Here is a 23,875-nt window from a genome sequence, read left to right as displayed (position 1 = left end):
TACCACCTTCTAATTGCTCTCCCATTGAAGGTGGCCCTGCCAGAGTGCGTGCTTTTCTCTACAGGGGCTCCTAGTGGAATTGTAAACTGCCTTGAACCACTAGGGAAAGGCTGGATATAAACAAACAAACAAATAATTCTTTATAATACAAAAGACAAATGAAATGTGTCTATTTTCCTGCCTGATTTCTTCATTTACATTTTCAAACAGGAAAATTAAACTGACCAAACTTCTGAATGAAGCTTCTGAGCCTGATGTTAGCTAAATATCTCCATACTCCTCTTCTTCACCCTCAAGCTTGTGACAACTGCCGGTATCACAATCACCTGGTACTTGACAGCTGTCAATAATCCTATCAAATTCTAATGCCCTCAGCTCCCATCCTCTCACCCACCGATTTCCCCCCACTTGAGAAGCAATCTTATCTTTGTGCCCCAAGACTCACCTGCCTGGTGAGTCAACCTGCCTCAGGGCATTTTTACAATAAGTATTGGCACCCTTGTGGCTGCCACTGACCTCCAAGATGTGAACCCTACACCTGGAGTGCAGTCCTTTTCCCCTTCCCCTCTTGCAGCTGCCATTCTGGAACCTCGTTCTGCAGGAAGGTGACTATAGCCCACTTGAGAATCTCAATCCTTTACTTTCTTAGCTCTGTGTGTGTTGGGAATTGTTTGTGTGTGTTTTACCCTATTTGATTACGTTTAATAAAACCCTTAAAATTCATAAAAGCCTCCTCGTTATTGGGTTGCTCTCCATCTGGCTAGCTCACCTAGTGGCGAAATTGGTTAAAAGGTTCCCCTCGCCAGCCTCTTGCATAGCTCTATCTAGTCTCCAGCTAATTTTCCCCAATAAAGGAGACCTTCCTGTGGGTGGCATAACATGGGCCCCGGGGCTGCAACAACAGAGCAGAAAAGAAGCTAAGTACTCACATCCCTCATGCTGTGGTGAGCCACACTGCGGTCTATGCTGTGGGATGGGAGGCTGGTGGTTGCTTTCAGAATCGCCTCTTTATCTGGAGCTTTCTGTTCCAGCTTCCGCTAAATGAGAAGAGAAATCGGTTCAGAACATACCACATGTATGTGATCCACATGGTAGCATTTTAGCACTGCTGAACCTAGAGGTGCTGTCAGACTCAGGCGTCCCTCGCAACCGTCAAGAAAAACGCATCCAGGCACGGAGCTCTGAAGCAGTTAAGACTTTATTAGAAGACAAATAAAGAAGCTGACTGCCATAGTGGCATGGAAGGTTAATAATGAGGAATCAGGGTGAGAATACATGGTAAAAAAGGCACTGCAGACAGTAAGATAAACAAGGCGAGTAGAATCCGAGATAATACTTCCCAAGGGTAGGAAGACACAACATGGGTGTGTGGTGAGAATTTTTATATTAAACATTAGTTTGGCTTAAGAAGAACCATCTTTATACCTTAATATTATAACCTGTAGCTTAGAAGCCACATGAAGGCCTGACTATGGCTTTTAAGGGGCAGGCCTCTAGCTGACCCCAGCTTCAACTGGGCTCCTGGCCTTAAAGGGTACAGGAGATTGCATTGCTAGGAGTTAGTCAACCAAAACACATTAGGTGCCCCAAAATTATGTGTAGGGATAGCAAGGTCATTTAGACAGGCAGCAAATTGTCTGCTTACGCATGGAGGGAATTGTTTTTGTACACGGGCTGACGGACAAACAAATAGTTGTCAGAGACCCTGGATCTGGGAAACTTATTTTGGAACAGGATATTTTCCAAACAAGATTAGCCATGTCGAAGGCTTTCACGGTCAGAGTTCATTGGTTCTTGTAGGTTATCCGGGCTGTGTAACCGTGGTCTTGGAATTTTCTTTCCTGACGTTTCGCCAGCAACTGTGGCAGGCATCTTCAGAGTAGTAACACTGAAGGACAGTCCTTCAGTGTTTGTTAAATTCTGTGTGTGGGTTTGTTAAATTCTGTCATATATATTTAGCCAAGTATTGCTTCTTTCTTTGCCTTATATTCTCTTGTAAATCCAATAAACTGCATGGTTTACTGTTATAAGTTTGGTGTGCTGTTTAAGAGTATCTTGTGGGCTCTGCTTTTGGTAAGTGAGCAGGCAGGGAAATCCAATCACAAAGAACCGGGAGGGGGGAAGCAGAATTCCCCCCACAGGGTGCAGCTGTGGAAAAAGGATAAGCATGAATGTACCCAGGCATGAGAACCAGTAACATGTGACCCAGGACCTTGGTGTCAGGCCAAATGGTGGCCTGCTCCGGCTAAGAGCCGTTTAGGAGCACAGTCAGTTGAAGGCTGAGAGCCAGAGCCTGACAGGTGCGATGGCCCACTAAGTGCCCAGGCCTAAAACACTGGCAAATGGGCGCAAAACAGAAAAGAGCTATTGTGAAAAATTTTGTTCTTCAAAAGAAGTGAAATACTGCTGAAAAAACTGTTAAAGCCAATGTGCATTGCAGCAAATCTTAGATCAATATATTGGACTTACAGACAGGTTCCCTTCTGGTTATCAGGCAAATACACCTCCAACACAAAAGGAAGTTTTTAGGACTAAACTGCAGCAAAAAGAATGTAATCTTATCTCGAGAAAACTCAAGAGTGGAATGAAGAAGAAAACATGCAGAAAAACAGGAAAGAAAGGAGTTCAACAATGCCCCTAACTTCACCTGCTTATTTCAGACACACAACCTTCTTTCCTGCTCAAGAGTGGGATTAAGACATTTTCTCCAAGCTTTTGCCTCATACTGGCACTTACTAGTGCCTCGTTCTGGCACTAACTGCTTACTATTAATTACGTTAAATAAAAAGCCATGTAAATAAAAAACACAGGGTCTTATTCCAAGACACTGAAAGACTGGACAATTGTACCAACTATTTTGTCGGATTGCACAGAGAAGCCATTGACATTCATTAACATCAGCACAACTTTAACAGAAAAGAAAAGAGTTTAAGAATGAATAAGGCTTGGCTTCCTGTCCTGAAAACCTCCAGACTAACAAAGACTACAGTCCACAATAGCCATGCGGATTACTTTGGATTCCACATGTTAACAGATCACTTCAGGATACAATGGTTCCACATTAACATACCGCACCCTCATTAGAACATTATCTTGATACTTACAGGACAATTATTAGCACATTACCTTTAATACTTTGCAGGACAATGACTCAGCTCAAACCCAACCCCCTTCTGACTATATATTACTCTTCCTACACACTTGACACTGAGAGACACTGTCCTTCAGTTACTCCTCTGAAGATGCCTGCCACAGCTTCTGGCGAAACGTCAGGAAAGAAAATACCAAGACCACGGTCACACAGCCTGGATAGCCTACAATAACCGATGAACTCTGACAGTGAAAGCCTTCGACAAAAAACTATATGTGTTTTCAGAAATATCCATTACGACGGAAAGTAAATCACTGGATTCTGGATAGGCATAGGATTGAGCAAACTTCAACTACTTAGGCATCTACTTTGACTCTTCCAGTGGAAATCTCAATATTTTTGTCTTCTTGCATCTACTAAAGTACATTTATCTGCAATTATGAGATTATTTTATCATTCAGGAGGGCAATCTATTTCATTAGCTCTGGAAGTCTATAAGGCAAAAATTAAACCTTTTCTGCTTTACGGAGCCCCAATTTGGTTTCCTACACTTTCCCCTAAAATTGAAACTTTGCAATCAAAATTTTTACATGCCATCTTTCAAGCACCTAATTGTATTTCAAACTCTTACATTTAGAGGCTGGTCTTGGCTCCATCTCCCTGCTAGCATGGAAAGCTGTGGTGAAATTTAGATTTTTTTTGTATTAAATCAGGATTTTCTTCCCGATCTTTTAAAATGGACTGAGCTTGACCCTTTTGTGTCTTTTTGGACAAAGACAGTAGACAAGACTTTCAAGTTTACAGATTTCCTATCCAGGTTTTCCCTCAGACCTCCCTTCTGTAATGAAAAAGATACTCACAGATTCATTACAGATTCTGTAATGAAAAAGATACTCAAAGGAACCATCTTGAACTATGTGCTGATGTCCAAAGGAAATGTGAGCCCTCATTCTGGGGACAGAGCACCCCATCTTTTCCAGTGCTCCCAGATTATCTTGTATTTTTAACCATTCCAACTTTTTGAAGACTTTTCTTCTTAGTCAGACATAATGCCTTAGCCCTCAAGGAATTATTTGGCAGATTCTTAAATACCCCAATCGAACAGAGAGTCTTCTCATGTGGAAAGGCAATGACAGAAACACCTACCCATGTTTTATTCAGTTGTGATTTATATTCTTCTATAAGATCTTCTTTTATTACTCAATTAATTTCACACTTCCTGTATATTCTCATGACTACCACTTAAAATTATCTGCTGTAATGATAAGGCTGTTACGCTGTCCATAGTTTATTATTAATAGTTAGAAAACTGTATATTGTGTGTGTAAAGTGCCGTCAAGTTGCAGCCGACTTATGGCGACCCCTTTTGGGGTTTTCATGGCAAGAAACTAACAAGAGGTGGTTTGCCAGTGCCTTCCTCTGCACAGCAACCCTGGTATTCCTTGGTGGTCTCCCATCCAAATACTAACCAGGGCTGACCCTGCTTAGCTTCTGAGATCTGACGAGATCAGGCTAGCCTGGGCCATCCAGGTCTGTATATTAGGGGATGATTTTTTTTTTTTTTTACACTAAGAGTTGTTCAACAGTGAAACCAGTTACCTAGGGAGGTGGTGAGCTCCCCCTCCCTGGCAGTCTTTAAGCAGAGGCTGGACAAACACTTGTCAGGGATGCTCTAGGCCAGGGGTCCTCAAACTTTTTAAGCAGGGGGCCAGTTCACTGTCCCTCAAACACTGTTGGGGGCCGGACTATAGTTTGAAAAAAAATATGAACAAATTCCTATTCACACTGCACATATTTTATTTGTAGTGCACAAAAAATAAGAGAAACAATGTAATATTTAAAATGAAGAACCATTTTAATCAACATAAACTTATAATATTTCAATGGGAAGTATGGGCCTGCTTTTGGATAATGAGATGGTCAATATCTGGTTCCATATTTGTCACTGCTAGTCATAGCAAGTGATACAAGTCCATTCTAAGTAATAGCCATGAATACCCCTCTCCTCCATGAATATGTCCACTCCCCTCTTAAAGCCCTCCAAGCTGGCAGCCATCATCACATCCTGGGGCAGGGAGTTCCACCATTTAACTATGCGTTGTGCGAAAAAATACTTCCTTTTATCTGTTTTGAATCTTTGAATGTGGAATCTTTGAATGTGTTTTGAATCTTTGATGTGGAAGACCTCTGCCCAAGACCCTGGAGAGCCACCGCCAGCCTGAGTAGGCAGTACTGAGGGGGACCAGGGGCGCCACCCTGAAATCTCTGTAGCCCTATAAAAGAGCAAAAATCCAGCAGTACCTGAGAGACCAACAGAATTTCTGGCAGGGAATGAGCTTTCGTGAGTCACAGCTCCCTTCTTCAGATACCAATCTCTGAAATCTCCGCAGAGGCTTAGCGGAGGAGTTTCGGCTGGGCGTGCTGAGGGTCCCAGGGCTAACCCCTGGCAGCATCTTTGGCTAAAACGGCAGGGAGGAGGTGACAAGAAAGACCTCTGAGGCCTGAGACCCCAGAGAGCAGCTGCCAGTCTGAGTGGACGAGGCTGACTCTGACGGACCATCCCAGAGAAGGCGGCGTAAAGCGACCCTCCGGCTTGCTCTACCCCTGCTCCAGGAGGGCAACCCCCAGGCCCAGCATGGCGGTCAGAGCGGTTATCCAAGGGGTCAGTCCAAGACACCAGCTGCCCCCCCATCCTGCTTTCCCAGAAAGAAGGCAGGGAGTTCCTGAGGACCGCGAGAAGTCAGTTAACAACAAGCTGCTCATGGCTGCCCCTTTGCCCTGGCACCGATCCTGGAGTAGGAGGAGGGGGCGAGGTCGCTCTTTCTGGCACAAGGGGCCTGGGGCAGGACTGGCACAGAAAGGAGTTCCTTCAGATGCCTCCCATGGCATGGCATGGGACAAGCAGGAAGCGGGCACACAGGCTGCCCTCTGAGGTTCGCATCTGAAGATGGGTGTGAACTCAGATCAAGGGGAGGGGGTGAATTCCACCTCAGGATTCTGGGCAAGTCGGTCTTCCCCTGCAACTTCAGCTCCCTTTTCAGAAACCATATAACCAACCCTGCAAGGCAGTTGTGAAGGCACGCCAGGAAGCATCGTCAAAACACAGTCCTCATGCATGCGCACGAACACAACTCTCCCTCCCTCTCCTCAAAGATCCGAATGCTCCAGCCCACCCCACCCCCTCGCAAAACCGCTCCCCAGGCACGTTGAGGGCTGGAAACGGGAGTCTGAAAAGTGTTTCTCCCCCCCCAACAGGCCAAGAGGGGGAAAGCTCCGCAGGGCGAGGCCTTTCCTGACCTGAAAAGTGTTTTCCCCCCTGGGGGGGAGCGCTTGGTGGGCTTCGCGGGGCTCAGCAAGGACGAAGGCCTTGGGCGAGGTGCGCTCCTGGCGCCGGAGCCGGCCGGCCAGCAGTCACTAGAGGCCACCCTGCCGCTGGGGCCCGGCGTCCGGGCCATCGGGCAGAGCAGGTCGCGCTTGCTGGGGAAGGCGTGCAGGCAGGCGGTGGCAGCAGCGGCTCCCTCGCTGCAGGTGCGGCAATGCGCAGGAGCCCCGAGCCCAAGCGTGGCAGCTCCTGGCCCTGCCGCAGGCGGAAGCTGAAGCTCTTGTGCAGCGCACCCCAGCCCGCCCGGCCCTCTGCCGCGGTGCTCGCCCACGCCCATCAGCAGCCGCCGCTGCTGGCATGCCCTAACCTGGCGCCGCAGCACCTGGCAAGCGCCCGCCTGCATCCCGCCCACCGGGAGTGGCGGCCCAGCAGCCCCGGGGCGGCACAGAGCAGGGGGGCGGCTGGACCTGCATCCTCGCGGCTTGTCTCTCTTCCCTCTTCCCTCCCGTGTGTAGGGAGCTGGGAGGAAGTGACCAGTGGTCACTTCCTCCCAGCATTACCTTGCGGCTGCACCCTTTTAAAGGGGCCGGGTTCAGGACCCTGACGGGCCGGATCCGGCCCGCGGGCCGTAGTTTGAGGACCCCTGCTCTAGGCTGATCCCGCTTTGAGCAGGGGGCTGGACTAGATGGCCCCTTCCAAATCTATGATTCTATCTCCTTCCCCTTCTCAGCCTTATCCTTGCCACTTGAAAAGAAATTGGTTGATAGACTATTTCTATATAAAGTGATTGCTGAGAAACTAAATGAATTCTTCTCATCTGTTTAGGGCAGATTTCTTCTCCTGAACAGAGGTTTTGGGAAGGGGAGAATGAGGAAATGGGGCAAATAGGGATAACAAGGCAGCAAATCCTAGAATGTCTACATAAACTGCAAAGTAACATGTCACAGAAGCCAGATGGTATTCATCCTAGAGTTCTTCAAGAACTCAAATGGGAAATTGCTGAACTTCGAACAATGATATGTAACATGTCCCTTAGTTCAGCCTCTGTACCAGAGGACTGGAGAATGGAGGGTGAGAGATTCAAAACAGATAAAAGGAAGTATTTCTTCACACAATGCATAGTTAAATTGTGGAACTCCTTGCCTCAGGATGTGGTGATGGCTGCCAACTTGAAGGCTTTAAGAGGGGAGTGGACATGATCATGGAGTGCTATTCATGGCTACTAGTAAAAATGGATACTAGTCATGATGCATACCTGTTCTCTCCAGGATCAGAGGAGCATGCCTATTATATTAGGTGCTTTGGAACACAGGCAGGATAATGCTGCTGCAGTTGTCTTGTTTGTGGGCTTCCTAGAGGCATCTGGTTGGCCACTATGTGAATAGACTGCTGGACTTGATGGACCTTGGTCTGATCCAGCACAGCTGTTCTTATGTTCTGTTTAACTAGGAAGCCCTGTAATGGATACCAGTGTGCTCTGAGACAGGTACTAAGAATCCTCTTTATGGAAGTAGCAGATTTGCATATTTCATGGTCCTTTAGACAGCCTTCAATCCTTTCTCTCCCATCTAGCTGGCACAAAACAATTTCTTTCACATCCCTTCTCAAACACTGCTGACAAAACTCCACTCCAAATGTAAAACCATGGGTGAAGAAAAAATGTGTGCACAGGTAACTGTTCTCTGGTTGACTAGCAAGGACCTCACATATCAGGCAAGGCATTTGGGTTAGATAACATGTGGAATATTGGGTTTAGCAAACAGTTAAACACAGAATGGGTGAAAAAACGGGGGGGGGGGAGACTGAAACATGTACAGAGGCTGCATGGACACCAGACCAGAGGAACAGAAGCAAATTACTGTGATCTGCATTCTCCCCCCGCCCCCCATACACCCCTGCAGAGCCTCTCCCTGTTATATGACCTGAAAGAGTTATGGCTACTTCTCAAACTTTATTATTAGACCTTACCCAAGAAACAGGAAAGTAAAATGCAGCTGTGCCACATAGTGGTTTTTGGAAATCTTCATAGGACGATGATGTGGTTCTTATGTCTAGGATTAGTGTTTCTGCATGATAAGTTAGGCCTGCTTTTTAGGGTGGAGAAAACAGCAGTACACGGAATACTGCCATAAAGACAGAGCCCAAGTTAGAGTATGTCATGGCTTCAATGAAGCAAGAAGAAAATTAGGAATCCTCTTCATGCATTCGGTAATCTGGGCCACAACACCAGGAAGTATCCATCAGAAACTTGTTAATACAAGCTGAAATCAAAGCAACCCCACAAACCCTCCAAACTCACCTTTTCTTCTTCAGAAACATCACACATTTTGGGAGGGGCAGGAGGAGCTCTCTTCTTCATCAGCACTAAAACATCTAACAAAGAAAAGGAATTGGAACACAAGAACACAATGTGGATATTTTCTGCCTTGAAACACTTTTAAAAAAGGTGGAGAGAGATATTGGTTAAGTCACCAACAAAGGGAGATAATGTTACAAAGAGGAGCTGCGCTTCAGGAATGAAGACATAAATTGTAACATTAACAACTCTTTAAAGGTTTCAGAAGGCAGCAGATACTTTTCTGAGTAATAAATAATAATTAAAATGAAATAGTAAAAACTCGCATAGCCTTAAAGATGCTGGGCCCAATCCAAAGGGGGGCAGGAACAGCAAGGAAGGTTCCTCTGGCCCATGCAGCAGGCCCACACTCTCCCCACACGGTAAGCTTTAACCAGCCTATAAGCGCTGCATGTGGACAACAGCTTCCATCAGAAGGGACTGGAAGAAGGAGCACAGGCATGAGCTGCTGGCGAGAGGAGTGCTTTCTGATTTTCCTAAACTCCTGGAGAGTATTGACTGAGGTTGCTGGGTGAGAGGACAGTAAGTGGGTGCTTGGAGCCTGATGGAGAGGGGTTTCTACTTGGTCCTTTTCGGGTTTTTTGTCTGGTTTGTTGCTGAGTGAGGAGGGCCTGTTTTTTGGCCCCGCCTTCTGCTGTTGCTATTGAGAGGTGGGGGCTGTGAGCCTTTAGGACTCCTCCTCCTCAAAGGGCGAAAGCCAGAGGGCTCTTGGCCTGTGGCTCTAGGCCTGGGAACCCTGTAAGCAGCTAAGAAGTTTTTATATTCATATATGTGTAACCACTTTTGGTTTTGGTAGCTCCTAGGTCAGTCCTGTAAGTTTCAAGGGCAAGAAAATCAATACACTAAGATAATTCTAGGGTGAAGGAATCCACTTGGAAGATGATGATGAAATGCTCAAGGTTTACTTCGTCATCTGCAGGGAGTGCGCCATGTTTGTTTTCCTCCCTGAACACAACGTGGACTTCACTTGTTAAAAGTGTAAACTGATAGGACTCTTCGATGAAAAGGTTTGGAGCCTGAAGGAAAGGATTGCTACCCTTCATGGGATCAAGGAAGGGGAGGATTTCATTAACAGAAGCCATGAGGCCCTGCATAGGGTTGGGGAGACTATTCAAAGGGACAACACAGTGGTTGACTGCCCTAATGAACCCCCTCTGAGCGCTACAGCATGAACCTGAAGGCATTGAGTTACACAGAGCTTGGAGCCACTGGAACTCAGGAATCGATTCCAGGCCCCTGAGGCTGAGAAAGAGAGGGAAACACTGCCAGAGGAAGAACCACAAAGAGGGCATGGGGATACAAAGAAATGGCACTGGAAGGAAAAGGAAAGTGTTGGTCATTGGTGACCCTTTGCTGAGGGGTACAGAGCATCATGTGAACCTCAAGCCCAAGAGGTTTGTCAGGGGCAAAGATTAAAGATATTGCAGACTGGATGCCAAAACGGAACAAACCTATGGATCACTACCCAGTTATGATGGTCCATGTGGGAACGAATGGCACAGAAGTGAACACCGACACAAGCATTAAGGCTGACTATTGAGCTCTCGAGAGGAAGCTGAAGGGAATGGGGACACAGGTGGTACTCTCTTTGATCCTTCCTGTCAGATGAAGGGAGATGCAGCAGGAACAGAAGATAATGGAGGTGAACCACTGGCTGCATTGGTGGTGCCAGCAGGAGCGATTTGGATTCTGGGACCACAAGCTAGTTTTTCTGGAAGATAGCCTACTAGCATATGATGGACCTCACCTACCAAGATTGAGGAAGAATGTGTTTGGCAGGAACCTGGGGAGATTCATCAGAAAGGTTTTAAACTGACACCACAAGGGGAAGGAGATGACCAACATAGGGATGTCAATAATGGACAGCAAACAGCAGAGGTCCATCTGGGAAGGCCAGGTCAAATGGAGCCAAAGGTGCGGGGCTTCAGGTTTCAATGTACCAATGCCCAAACCTTGGACAATAAGAAGGAAGAGCTTGAGCTTCTAATGCAGAGAGCAGGATATGATTTAGTAGGAATTAAAGCAGGGTGGATTTGATTTAAATAAAATCAATTTAAATCACTAGCCAGTAAGACTAGATTTAAATCTTTTTTTTTTTACTGTTGTGATTTTAATATTTACAAACAGATGAAGAATTCCTTTTTAGAATAACTTTTCAGTTTAGTTTTACAGTTACATCAAAAAATTACTGATTTGGTTATACTATTAGAAATGCATCGATAGATAATTATGAAATTACTGTGAGGTGAACAATCTCCAGTTTCATTCGGGCCACTAGGCCTTGCATTTCTTTGTTGCAGTGTTTGCATTTAGCATGCATGCCTGCCTGACCCGTAAGTAGAGGAACGTCATTACAATATTCCCAAACTAGGTCTCTTTTATGGCCTGCTGCCATTATAGTTTTTTTCCTTCAGGGAGAGAATAATATGATAAGCTTCAGGCTATACACACAAAGATCCCAAGACTTGCAAAAAAATAAAATGTTATCCCACTCTGCAAAAAAAGGAAGAAGGATGACCCAGGCAACTACAGGCCAGTCAGTCTGTAAAAGGGACCATCTGCAAGCATCTGAAGGACAACTTGGTGATCCGGGGAAGCCAATACAAATTTGTCCCCAACAAGTCCTGCCAGACCAACCTCGTTTCCTTTTTTGATCAAGTGATGAGCTTACTTGATTATTGGAATGCCACTGATGTTGTCTACCTGTGTGTGTGTGTAAAGTACCGTCAAGTCGCAGACAACTTATGGCGACCCTTTTTTAGGGTTTTCATGTCAAGAGACCTACAGAGGTGGTTTGCCAGTGCCTTCCTCTGCACAGCAACCCTGGTATTCCTTGGTGGTCTCCCATCCAAATACCAACCAAATGTAGGTTGTCTACCTACATTTCAGTAAAGCTTTTGACAGGGTTCCCCATGAAATTCTGATGGGTAAACTGGAGGACTGTGGACTGGACTCTATGATAGTTAGGTGGATAGGGAACCGGTTGGAGAACCACACTCAAAGATTAGTTGTCAATGGCATTTCATCTGAATGGAGAGAGGTGTCCAGTGGGGTGCCACAGGGCTTGGTTTTAGGCCTAGTACTTTTCAAAAAAATTACAAATTATCTGGATCAGGGGGTGGAGGGACAACTCATTAAATTTGCAGATGACACCAAATTGGGAGGAGTAGTGATCACACCAGAAGATAGAGATAGAATTCAACGAGATCTGGACACACTAAAAAAGTGATGGATGTGAACAAGATGCAATTCAACAAGGATAAGTGCCGAGTTCTACATCTGGGTAGCAAAAATGAGAAGCACACATACTGGATGGGGGATACATTTCTGGGTAACACTGTGTATGAACAAGATCTAGGGGTTTTGGTTGGTCTGTAAGCTAATTATAAGCAGTCAGTATGATGAGGCAGCAAAAAAGGCTAATGCCACTTTGGGGTGTATCAATAAAGGCATAACATCCAAATCGCAAGATGTCATAGTTCTGCTGTACACTACATTGCTCAGGCAGCACCTAGAGTACTGTGTACAGGTCTAGAGGCCTCACTTCAAAAAAGATGAGGACAGAACATAGCAGGTGCTGACGAGAGATGAGGATGATCACCAAGCCCTATGAAGAAAGGCTGAGGGAGTTGGGAATGTTTAGCCTGGAAAAGAGGAGGTTGAGGGGGGACATGATTGCTCTCTCTAAGTATTTGAAAGGCTGTCCCTTACAGGAGGGCAGGGAGCTGCTCCTGTTGGCAGCAGAGGATAGAACTTGCAATAATGGGTTTAAATTACAGGTGGAAAGGTACCAGCTGGATATTAGGAATTTATTTTTTTTACAGTGAGAGTAGTTCAACAGTTGAATTGGCTGCCTAGGGAGGGGGTGAGCTCCCTCTCTCTGGCAGTCTTCAAGCAGTGGCTGGACAAACCTTTGTCAGGGATGCTCTAGGCTGATCCTGCAATAAGCAGGGGATTGGACTAGATGGGCCATATGGCCCCTTCCAATTCTATGAGTCTGTCACCTTTGCTGCCCCTCCCCCCCTTGGGTCTGATGACAATTCTCTACCAGGAGACCCTTCATAGCACTATGGAGAAAGCACCATGACACAAACTGGCTAGGATCCCAATAATTTCTGCTAATGGAAGGTGGCGATTTTTGCCAATTCCTCCCTCTGTAAACTTCGGATTCACCCTTCACGCTGTTCTTAGGGGTCCCCTGTCGCCCAGGATCAGAATTGGGTTGAGAGCAGGGAGGTGCCTCTGAGAACCAGGTGTGGCTGTTGAGACCTAAGCCTTGAAAGTGATGGCTGGGCTATCCAGAACAGGATCTATGCAAGGGCCAAGTGATGGCGCAAGGCATGCCTACAGCACGTGGCCCAGCTACTGACCACGCTAGCAATGTCCTTTAGTGCCCTCTGGTGCGTAACAAAATTCCATAGCCTGTACTTATTGCAGGACTCACAGCAGCCACTCAGCCAGTTATAACCTGGCATATGTCTGACAGCTTAAATGCATTCTCACATTTCTCAGACCACATACACTGGCGGCTTGGATATGATTTCACTGTAAACACTCGCATACCTCTGTCTTTAATGTTTTCCTCCAAGATGGTTTTTGTGTCGCTCAACACCTTCTCTGAAGCAGCATGGATCAATTTATGATGTGTTACACTTTTTGGATCCTCCAAGCTCCCAGGCACACACTAGGGGGGGGGGGAAACTATGTTACTAAACAACGGAGGACAGGAAACATCTCAGTCTTTCTGGTTCAGGCCACAAGCTGTTATGTTGCTAAGGCTCTAGAAAGGCCAAGCACAGAGTACCTTCTTCTTAGCTTGAGCAACTATAAGCACACATAAAGGCATCAATGAGGATATATTATGGAACTGAGAGAGCAGAATCTCTGATGGAACAGAGAGACCTGAAGTTTTCCCCAGGGAAAATTGCTTCCTGACCCTAAAGAGGCGTTTGGAATTTCCCTGGACACGTAAATAAGGGCCACAAGAGCCAAACTAACGCAACCCTTCCTGCACTCCTTCTCATGATCTGCCTAAGTTCACAGAATCAGCATTGCTGACAGATGGCCAACTAGCCTCTGCTTAAAAACCTTCAAAAAAAGAGAGCCCACCACCTCCTGAGGAAGCATGTTCCACTGAAGAACCACTCCGTCAGGAAGTTCTTCCTAATGCTTACCTGGAAACTCTTTTCATTTAATTTCAACCCATTGTTTCTGGTACAACAGAAAACAACTCTGCACCGTCCTCTATATGAAAAACCTTCAAGTACTTCAAGACGGTTATTATATCACCTCTCAGTCGTCTCCTCTTCAGGCTAAATATACCCAGCCTTCAACCTTTTCTCATAGGACGATCTCCAGACCCCTCACAATCTTCACTGCCCTCCCCTGGACACGTTCTAGCTTGTCTATATCCTTCATAAATTGTGGTGCCCAAAACAGAACACAATACTCTAGGTGAGGTCTAACTAGAGCAGAGTAAAGCAACACCATCACTTTGCATGAACTTGACACTGTACTTCTGTTGTTACAGCCCAAAATCGCATTTGCCTTTTTAGCTACTGCATTACATTGCTGACTCATGGTCAGTGTTTGGTCTACTAAGACCCCAAGATCCTTTTCACACATACTACTTGCCCCATCCTATATTCATGTATTTGACTTTTCCTCCCTAAATGCAGAACTTTACATTTATCTATGTTGAAATGCATTTTATTAGTTTTAGCCCAGTTTTCCAACCTGTCAAGATCTTCCTGTATCCTGGCTCTGTCTTCTACCATATTTGCTACCCCTTCCAACTTAGTATCATCTGCAAATTTAATAAGCATCCCCTCTATTCCTTCATCCAAATCATGTATAAAGATGTTGAACAACACAGGGCCCAAGACAGATCCCTGAGGCACTCCACTCATCATTCCCCTCCAAGAGGATGTGGAACCATTAACAAGCACTCTCTGGTTAACTGGTTAACAACCAGTTAACAGATCCACCTAATAGTAACAGGATCTAAACCACGTTTTCCCAATTTCTCAACAAGAATATCATGTAGAACCTTATCAAAAGCTTTCCTGAAATCAAGATAAACTGGATCCACACCATTCCCCAGATTCAGCAAGGCAGTAACTTTCTCAAAAAAGGAGATAAGGTTAGTCTGACATGAATTGTTCTTGAGAAACCTGTGTTGGCTCTTAGCAATCACATCTACCCTTTCTAAATGCTCAAGGACTGACTGTTTGATGATTTGTTCCAAAACATTTCCCGGTATAGATCCCAAGCTGATGGGTCAGTAGTCACCTGGATCCTCCTTTCCCTCCTTCTTGAATATGGGGACAACATTTGCCCACCTCCCACCTTCTGGCACCTCACTTGTTCTCCAAGAATTCTCAAAAATAATGGACCGGGGCTCAGAAATTACATCCATAAGTTCTTTTAGTACTCTTGGATGCAATTTATCTGGGCCGGAGGGCTTAATTTTATTTAAAGAACACTAGGTGTTTTTGTACTAGGTGTTTCTGCTGAGCCTAGGCTGCAACTCCCTTCCCTCGTCACGTGCTCTGTTTTTGCCATGTTGAGCCCCGTTTCCCTCGCAAGAGAAGACTGAGGAAAAGTAGGAACTGATCCGTTACATTGGCGCGGCCTCTGTGCAGTGCCACACGTGGGCCTGCCTGCCCAGAGGACCACTCAACGAACCACAGTTACAGGGAAGGGCAACGGGGTTCTCCGCTCTCCCTTCATCATCTGTTGCCATCCCCCCCGCCCCGCCCCGCCCCCCCCTCTCTCTCTCTGCGTGGTCCTGATGTGAAGCGGGCCGGGCGCGGGGCTGCGGGGGGTGCAGAGGGGCTTCAGAACAAGGCCCGCCCCAACCGGCAACGGGGGTGTCCTTCCAGCGGGACGGGCGCGTTCAGTCCAGGCCCTTCGGCAGCCAAAGGAGGCAGCCGGCTGTCTTGCGAGGAAGCAAAACCCTAACTCTGGCGGAGGAGGAGGAGGAGGAGGAGGAGGAGGGGGGGGGCGCCGCCCGAGGCCACAACCCGAAGCCCCCCCCCCCCGCTCGCCCGCGCTCGGGGACGACGTGTCCGCGCCGCCGTGGAAGCCAAGCGCCGGGCGCGCCGGTGCCTGTCAGCTGCTGCTGCTGCTGCCGCCGCCGCCCGTGGCTACGGGGCCGGCGGCCGTTTGGCTTCGCCCGGATGTACCGCTAGGCGCGCCTGAGGGTCCCGTCCAAGGCCCCCTCGGTGGGTCCGTCCGTCCGTCCCCCTCCCCCCCCCGCCGGGGCCCCGGCCCGCCGCGCGGGGCTTACGTGCTTGAGGCAGCGCTCCTTGAGCCGCTCCACCGCCGTGTCGTCGGCCACCTCCTCCAGCCACTCGGCCCCGTCCAGGGCGCAGATGCGGAGCCGCAGCACCGGCGCCGCGAAGATCTTCTCCTCCTGCACGAACATGGCGGCGGCGGCGGCGGCGGCGGCCTCAGAGGCCTCGCCAGGCGCCCCACGGCCCGGCCGCCGGCACGCACGCACGCACGCACGCCCCTCCCCCCACACGCAACGCCTCACGGATCCGGAGCGGCGGCCGGTAGCCAGGGGAGGGGCCGTGCCGCGCGGCCTCCTGGGAGTTGTAGTCGGCGCGGTGGCTCAGGTGGCCCCCCCGCGCCCCGCGCCCCCCCCCGCGCCCCCCCGCGCCCGCCCCCCCCCGCCCTGCGCGGCCCTCGTTCGTCTCCCCGCCCGCCCGCGGCCACTCAACGGCGTCGTCCGTCCTGGGCCAGCGGGCAGCCACCCCCACCCACACACCCCCGGTATCCTCGCCTTTCCCCGCTTCCTTCCCGCCTCCCAGCCCACCCAGCAACCCACGATTTATTTGCCCCCCCCCCATCCTCAGCTACGCTTATTATTAACATCATTTATATCCTGCTTTTCCCTTCAATGGGGACCCGAAGCAGCTCTTGTTGTGCCTAAGTAATCACTCCTGCATCACTATTCAGACATACACGCAAGCTACACTGACTCGCAAAAGCCATTAGCTGACAAAACCGCAGAGGCCGCTTCCCAGCACCCCCTTCCCTTTTCCTTTAGCACCAAGCGCATGGGCGCGCACGCACGCGCACACACATTGCAGAGGCTGGAAAACTCCCCCCCCTGCTTGCGTGAGGGGGGAGCGCGCCCTCCAGCGGCCTCCCGCCCCCACCTCCTCCTCTTCGGTCACTTTCGCTTCGCCCTGCAGAAGGGACACTGCGAGCCTTCTCCGGGAAACAGGCTCCATTCATTAACGTAGCGAGGCTCGCACAGGCGCTGAAGAAACTCATGACGTTGCATTGGCCAGCTAACCTCGGATGCTAAGAAAATGTTATCGTTGCTGTATCGGAATGCCAAACGTCTACAAAACCTCTTGCGTTTGCCCAGCCTCGGGGTGACGGGATCGCGGAGCTGTTTGTCTGGATCCTGACTCGCCCGGTTTATGACTTCTTGGCCAATCAAGAAGTAACAGTGGCCCAAAAGATCTCTCGGTAATAATTGGCATCCAGACTGCTAGGGAAGCTGGGGGAAGGAATGTCTACCTAGATATAGGCTTGCTCTCTGTGTGCTTTAAGTAAGTGGGTTAAGAGTCATGGAGTGTCAGAGCGAACTATAAACAATGACAGGAGAAACTGGATGAGACTGCAACTGTACTGAGCCGCCTCTATGTCTGTAGTGCTATCAGCTTTACCCTGAATGTTGATGGGTTGTCATATCTTGAATTTGGATAAATATCCCTTCCTCAGTATGATCAGGACTCAGAGATTTCTGCCCACTAGGGCCTCTGAGTCAGCAGCTGCAAATAAACTGTTTTTTCTTGATAACGATCTCGGGTCTCTCTCTCCCCCCACGACCCCCTGTTTACCACAACATTTCTGGTGCCGTGCCTCGTGAATGGGGGGAGAGATGGGGTGTTGCCCCCCTCTTACCCACCCGGCTTGGGGTGCTGGGCCAGGGTGCCTTTGAGTCCTTTCTGCCAGCACGACCTTTTTTGGTCGAGAGAGTTACGCATGGACACCCTGGTAGGGTGTTGTTGGAACCCAACAGGATCGCAAGAACCAGCACCTCCGGAGGAAATCACAGAAGGCAGGTGAGAACCAGGAAAGGGGTTTTTAGTTCAGTTCTGGTGCCCTCTGCAATCAGAGGAAGAAAAGTTTGATCAACTTTTACGGTCCTGCCCTATTACAGCCATCAGGTTTGTGTGAGGCTCTCCAGCCACCCTGGGCAATTCCCAAAAAGTCACTCGCTCAGACGATCAGGTCAGAAGCAGGTAAACTTTATTGTAGAAGCAACAGGTCCAGCCAGGCCCTCGCAAAGGCAAAGCTGCTAATGACTACTTAGAAAATAATGCATAGTTTTAAACATGTCTACATCACAGGTTCATAACCCAGAGGCCTGGGAAAGGGATTGATAACACAGTCTAGGGCAGGAAGGCAAAGCAGACATCAAAACACAGTCTTGGGCAGGAAGGCAAAGCAGAAATCAAAACAAAGGACTTGCTCATTAGCAGTTGCTTGTTAGCAGTCAAGGACATGGGGGGGGGGGAGGGAATCACTGGGAGTGAGAACATACCGGCAGAGGCCTGACTCATGTCAAGAGCCTGGCTCTCGTACCAGACTCTAGCCGCTTGTACGGGCAAAACCAAGAGCAAATCAACACAGTACCTCACATTCTGCCCCCCTTAAGGCCCCCCTGCCACCTCTGGGTGTGGTTTGTGGGGGTAGGCATTGTGGAACTCACAGACCAGGTGAGGGGCTGCAACATGTGGGGCTGCTACCCATTTGTCGTGTGCAGGCCCTAGGTGTTTCCAGCGGACCAAATAAAACAGTTTTCCCTTCTTCAGCTTGGAATCCAATACTTTAGAGACTTCAAGATGAACCTCCCCACCCACCACTGTAGGCACCTCCGGCTTGGGCTGAGGATGGAAATGGGGGGCTGCGGTGTACGGTTTGAGAAGACTAATGTGGAATACTGGATGCACTCCCCAGAGCATTTTAGGGAGGGCCAACTCTACTGTGACTTCATTGATTACTCGAGTGATAGGGTAAGGACCCACGTACTTGTCACTGAGTTTCTTGCAAGGACGTAACGACCGTAGGTTTTTGGTGGAAAGGTAAACCTGATCCCCCACCTTCAACTCCCACCCTGGGGAATGACGTTTATCAGCTTGTTCCTTGTATTTGCACTTTGCTCTCCAGATTTTTCTGAAGCCAAGGCCATGTGGCTTGTACCACCTGTACCCAGTCTTGGACTTCATTTACACCCTCAATCTCAGGGGAAAGGGTTGTGTTACCAAAGGGCCCAAACTCCCTGCCATATACAACCCGAAAGGGACTGAACCCTGTGGAAGAATGAGGAGCATTATTGTAAGCAAAAGGTAATAGACCCACCCAATCATCTTGGTGATAGTTCACATAACACCGCAAATAACACTCCACCACAGCATTGACTCGTTCTGTTTGTCCATCTGTCTGAGGATGATAGGCAGAAGACAATCCCTGTTCCTCTCCCCCCATCACCTTTAGAAAAGCTTTCCAAAATTTAGCCACAAATTGAGGTCCTTTGTCGGAGAGGACCTTCCGTGGGACGGAATGATTTTTCACCACGTGTGTAACGAACAGGTGTGCAACCTTCTGGGCTGAAGGCAACCCTGAACAGGGAACGAAATGAACCTGTTTGGAAAACAAATCAGTTATTACCCACAACACGGTTTTACCCCAGCTGGGAGGCAAGTCTGTAATAAAGTCCATGGCTACTACCTCCCAGGGAACAGAGGCTTGAGAAGTCTGTCTGCTTTCCCATATGTTTTTTTGCAGTGGTGCAGGTGGGGCAACTGCGCACAAACAAATCAACATCAGCTCTCATACCCGGCCACCAAAATTGGCGTTGCAGTAAATGCAATGATTTGACAAACCCAAAATGTCCCGCCACGCCTTTGGAGCGGGACAATCCGGCGGAGGGGGCGCCGTGGGCTGTCCAGCCCCAACGGGCATCGCAGGCTGCTGCGGGTTCTGTCGCAAGTCATCCAACTCGCGGGCCATGTCTATCATTGCGGCCTGCATGGCGTCCATCCGGTCGGTCATCTCCATCCCCTGCCATGGCTATCCAGAAGTAGGATAGGAGCAGAGGCCGGAGCAGAGGACTAGCAGCTTAATGTGAGGCTCTCCAGCCACCCTGGGCAATTCCCAAAAAGTCATTCGCTCAGACGATCAGGTCAGAAGCAGGTAAACTTTATTGTAGAAGCAACAGGTCCAGCCAGGCTGTCAGGCTGCTATCTCGGTTTCAGTATTGTTTCTGTGTCTGTACTGTACTGTCTAGCCTCAAGGTCGACCACACATACCAAGGCCTGGGAATGCTGCTCCTGGGAAAGTGTACTCTGTTTATGTGTGCTGATGCTGTATAATCTCCCGCCATTTACTGCCTTATATTATCGTTCAGCTAGTGAGACTCTCATAGCTGCCATAGTCCCCTGTATGCACTGTATTGCCTTTTTGACCAGTAAAAGCCATCTGCTTGGACTCTATATGACTCTGTGGTGATTTCTGGTTCGAAGGGTCAGGAGCTTACATTATGGCAGCTATCTCTCACCTTCTTCATTGTACTACTTGTCAGGCTGGAGCCCAGGGGGGTTCGCCTGCCACTTGGATGGGAGCTGCGAGGCTCTCCGAGTGACCTACTACCCTGGATTCCTCTCGGAAGGACCCCACCCTGGTACAGGACATAGTCGCTGAACTCTTCAGGACTACCCTAGAGGTTTGCCGCTTGAGGGACCTGGTACAGGAACAGTGGCAATCTATAAAAGGGATTCTCTGGATGTTAACGTCGGAGGATACTGCTACTCGTTTAGATCTTCAAGACTTGGATCAATTGCTGGACGATGCCCGGTTGGCAACTGAGGATTTACAAGTACTAACTGGACTTTTGGATAATCTTATTTCTCGAGAGACTCTTTCCTCTAGTTCTGCCATGGCAGGAGCCCCGCCAGAGGGTTTTTCCCTCATACCGGATGCGGCCAGCTGTCAGGCTGAAGCCAAGCGGGTCGCTATTCGCACCGCTCTTCTCCTTGTGGAATGTACAAAGGACACCCCGGTAACCACCTTGGCTCAAGCTTTGACCTCGACTTTTGGAGCCGATGCACCCGCACTGGCGGTTCGAATACAACCCTTGCTGGGCGGGGAACCCGACCCCATACTCTCACTCCTGGAAACAGAACTTTTACCGCGCATTACGGCGGAGGCTGCCCTAAGACTTGAGAACGCCAAAGTTCTTGCGGATAAGGAAGCCGCCGAAGCGGTTAAGGTCGCAAGAGAGAGAGAAGCTGCTGAAGCAGCCAAGGTGGCAACAGCAAGGGTTAGGGATCGGGCGAAAATGGATACGCGTCCCAAGGACACTGTACAAGGGCTATCAGGTCTGTCATTTTCCCCGGCGTTTGTCCCGTCGCGCGCGACCCAACGCGCACGCCGTCTGGCTGACCGACGTCGAGACTCAGGAGAGTCTGAAGACGAGGATCTATATGGAGACAGCTCTCAATGGGCCACGAGCTTCCGGACCAGTAAACCTCATCTTACTGGTGGCCCAAGTGAGGAGGTTCACCTCTTACGAGCCCAGAACCGGGAGCTCTCCGACCGTGTCGATCAACTCCAAGAGCTAATGGAACGTATGCTTCAGGATAACAAGCAATTACAACAAACCCTGATAGCCCAGGCACAGCCCGTCCCGATACCGGGTCAGGGGGTGCCCATCCAGCCACCCCAGCCACCCGCTAATGTGCCTGCTCCACCCCTGCCTCCCGGAGCTCCCGTTGTTCCTCCTCCCGAACCACCCGTACATCCGGGACAGCCTGCGCCCGGCCCCTGGAAGCAACTCAAATTGAAGACTACGTACGACGGATCTCTCGAGACTCTGCCTTGTTTCTTGCATCAAGTGGACAGTTATATGCGAGAACAAGGACAGCTTTTCCCCACGGAGGATAGCCGGGTGCGTTATGTAGCTTCCCTTCTGACAGGTAAAGCAGCTGACTGGATGGTCCTCCAGTTCGACACCCGCTCTCGTGCTATCCGTTCCCTCAACAACTTCATGACTGCTCTGAGAAGGAGGTTTGAGGACCCCTTCCTGGGGGAAAGAGCCAAAACGGAACTCTTACAACTAAAACAAGGCTCTGCTACAGTTCGAGAATTTGCCGATGAATTTCAACGGCTAGCAAGTAAAATTGTAGGTTGGCCCGAAACCACCCTAATTCACCATTTCAGGGAAGCCTTGCACCCTGACGTTCTGAACTGGTCATATATGCGGGGTGATCCCGATACCCTTGAAGACTGGATTCTATTGGCCGAGGAAGTGGAAAGCCGCCGACGCTTTATTTCTCTAGTCCGTCAAAAGCACAAGGAAAAAGGCACCCAAAAGCCCCAATCCAAGGCACCACCGCCCGTCCCACGAAATCCTCCACGTCCACCCCAGGAACGTGAAGCCCGATTTCAGAGAGGTGCCTGTCTTAATTGCGGAGAAATGGGCCACTTTGCAGCTGTTTGCCCACACCGCCATGGATTATTTCGTCCCAGCACGATAACCCGAGCCAGAGGTCGTCCACCACGCAGAGGCACCGCGGCCACCCGCAGCGCAGCTCCGGGAAGACCCACACCCTCTGCACTCCATGCTGGAGACCCAGCCTCCCTGCCTACTACAAACGACCCCGCCGGGTCTCGGATTACAAGTGCCCCATTGGGGGACAACTTTCCCTCTTCGGATGAGGAAAATCCATGGAATTCTCCAGCCTTAAACCTGGAATCTCCCCTCGACTTGTCAAAAAACGGCTCCGGTCTGTGGTGAATGGAGCGTCTCCACAGACCTCTCCAGATCCTCCTGTTAAACCAAATGCTCCTACCAAAATCAAAGAAGTGGACTCCACCGTCTACGTGGATGCAGTTTTACAACACCTTAACGGTGGCCCCCAACTACCCGTCAAAGCACTCATCGACTCCGGTTGCTGTCGCACTCTCATAAGCGAAGCCACTTTTGCTGCACTCAGAGCCGAATCTGAGGCTTTACCCGCCCCTGTCCAATTTGCCCAAATGGACGGGAGCCATTTCCAGGGGGGTCCAGTTGATCACCGCACCATAGGGGTGGCAATGGGAATTGGCTCCCACTGGGAACAAATAGACTTCACTATAGCCCCTATCCGTTTTGAAGTGGTCTTGGGTATTAACTGGATTAAAGGACACAGTCCCAGTATTAACTGGGAAACAAACACTATCTCCTTCGCTAGTCCCATGTGCGACCAACACCGGCAAAACTTTGCGCTGTTATATCCGCCCGTCCCAGCTTTAACCTCCGAGGTCCCAGCACCTCCAATCCTACCTAACGTCTATCAGGACTTTGCAGATGTTTTCGACCTTAAAGAATGTGATGCCTTGCCCCCCCACCGGGTCTCGGACTGTGCAATTGAGGTGGTCAAGGACTGCACATTAACCAAAAGCAAGATTTACCCCATGAGCGCCTCCGAGCGTACTGTCCTCCGAGACTTCCTAGACAAAAACCTCGCCAGAGGGTTCATTCGTCCATCGAATGCCCCGAACTCGGCCCCTGCGTTTTTCGTCCGAAAGAAGGAGGGCGACCTTCGTCTGTGCATTGACTTCAGAAAGCTCAATGCAGTCACCCAAACCAACGCCTATCCTATCCCATTAATTTCTGATATTTTGGGACAATTACAGGAGGGCCGGGTATTCTCCAAGTTAGACTTGGTGGAAGCTTACTACCGAGTCCGCATCCGAGAAGGAGATGAACACCTCACTGCCTTCTCTAGCTGTTTTGGGATGTATGAATTCCTCGTAATGCCGTTCGGATTAAAAGGGGCCCCGGGGGTCTTCATGCAACTTATCAACGAAATCCTTCATGATTTACTGTATCGCGGGGTAGTGGTTTATTTGGACGACATTCTTATTTATTCAAAAACCATAGAAGAGCATGTAATTCTGGTCCGAGAAGTTCTGCAGCGCCTGCGCAATCACCAACTCTTCGCAAAACTGGCTAAATGCGAGTTCCATCAAAACCAGCTCACATTTTTAGGATACATTATCTCCCACCAAGGTCTTCGCATGGACCCTGTCAAAGTCC

At 49.2% G+C, this 23,875-nt stretch overlaps 1 protein-coding gene across 2 annotated transcripts in view; it reads right to left on the bottom strand.

Annotated features, from left to right (window-relative positions):
- The window catches only part of UBAC1 (UBA domain containing 1), a 90,890-nt gene extending 74,683 nt beyond the window's left edge, over positions 1-16,207 (bottom strand). Inside the window, exons 1-4 of one of the 2 annotated variants that reach the window (XM_056860499.1) lie at positions 16,061-16,207; positions 13,333-13,453; positions 8,713-8,786; positions 930-1,037 (exon numbers count right to left, since the gene is read on the bottom strand). In XM_056860499.1, the coding sequence (XP_056716477.1) occupies positions 930-1,037; positions 8,713-8,786; positions 13,333-13,453; positions 16,061-16,198 (441 nt within the window). In that variant the 5' untranslated portion in view covers positions 16,199-16,207. The remainder of the gene's footprint in view (positions 1-929; positions 1,038-8,712; positions 8,787-13,332; positions 13,454-16,060) is intronic. The other variant, XM_056860500.1, reaches the window with a different exon arrangement.
- Positions 16,208-23,875: the final 7,668 nt, after the last annotated feature.

The sequence above is a fragment of the Euleptes europaea genome, chromosome 14, assembly GCF_029931775.1.
Source record: "Euleptes europaea isolate rEulEur1 chromosome 14, rEulEur1.hap1, whole genome shotgun sequence".
Classification (NCBI taxonomy): domain Eukaryota; kingdom Metazoa; phylum Chordata; class Lepidosauria; order Squamata; family Sphaerodactylidae; genus Euleptes; species Euleptes europaea.
This window is presented reverse-complemented; position numbering and strand designations above follow the sequence as displayed.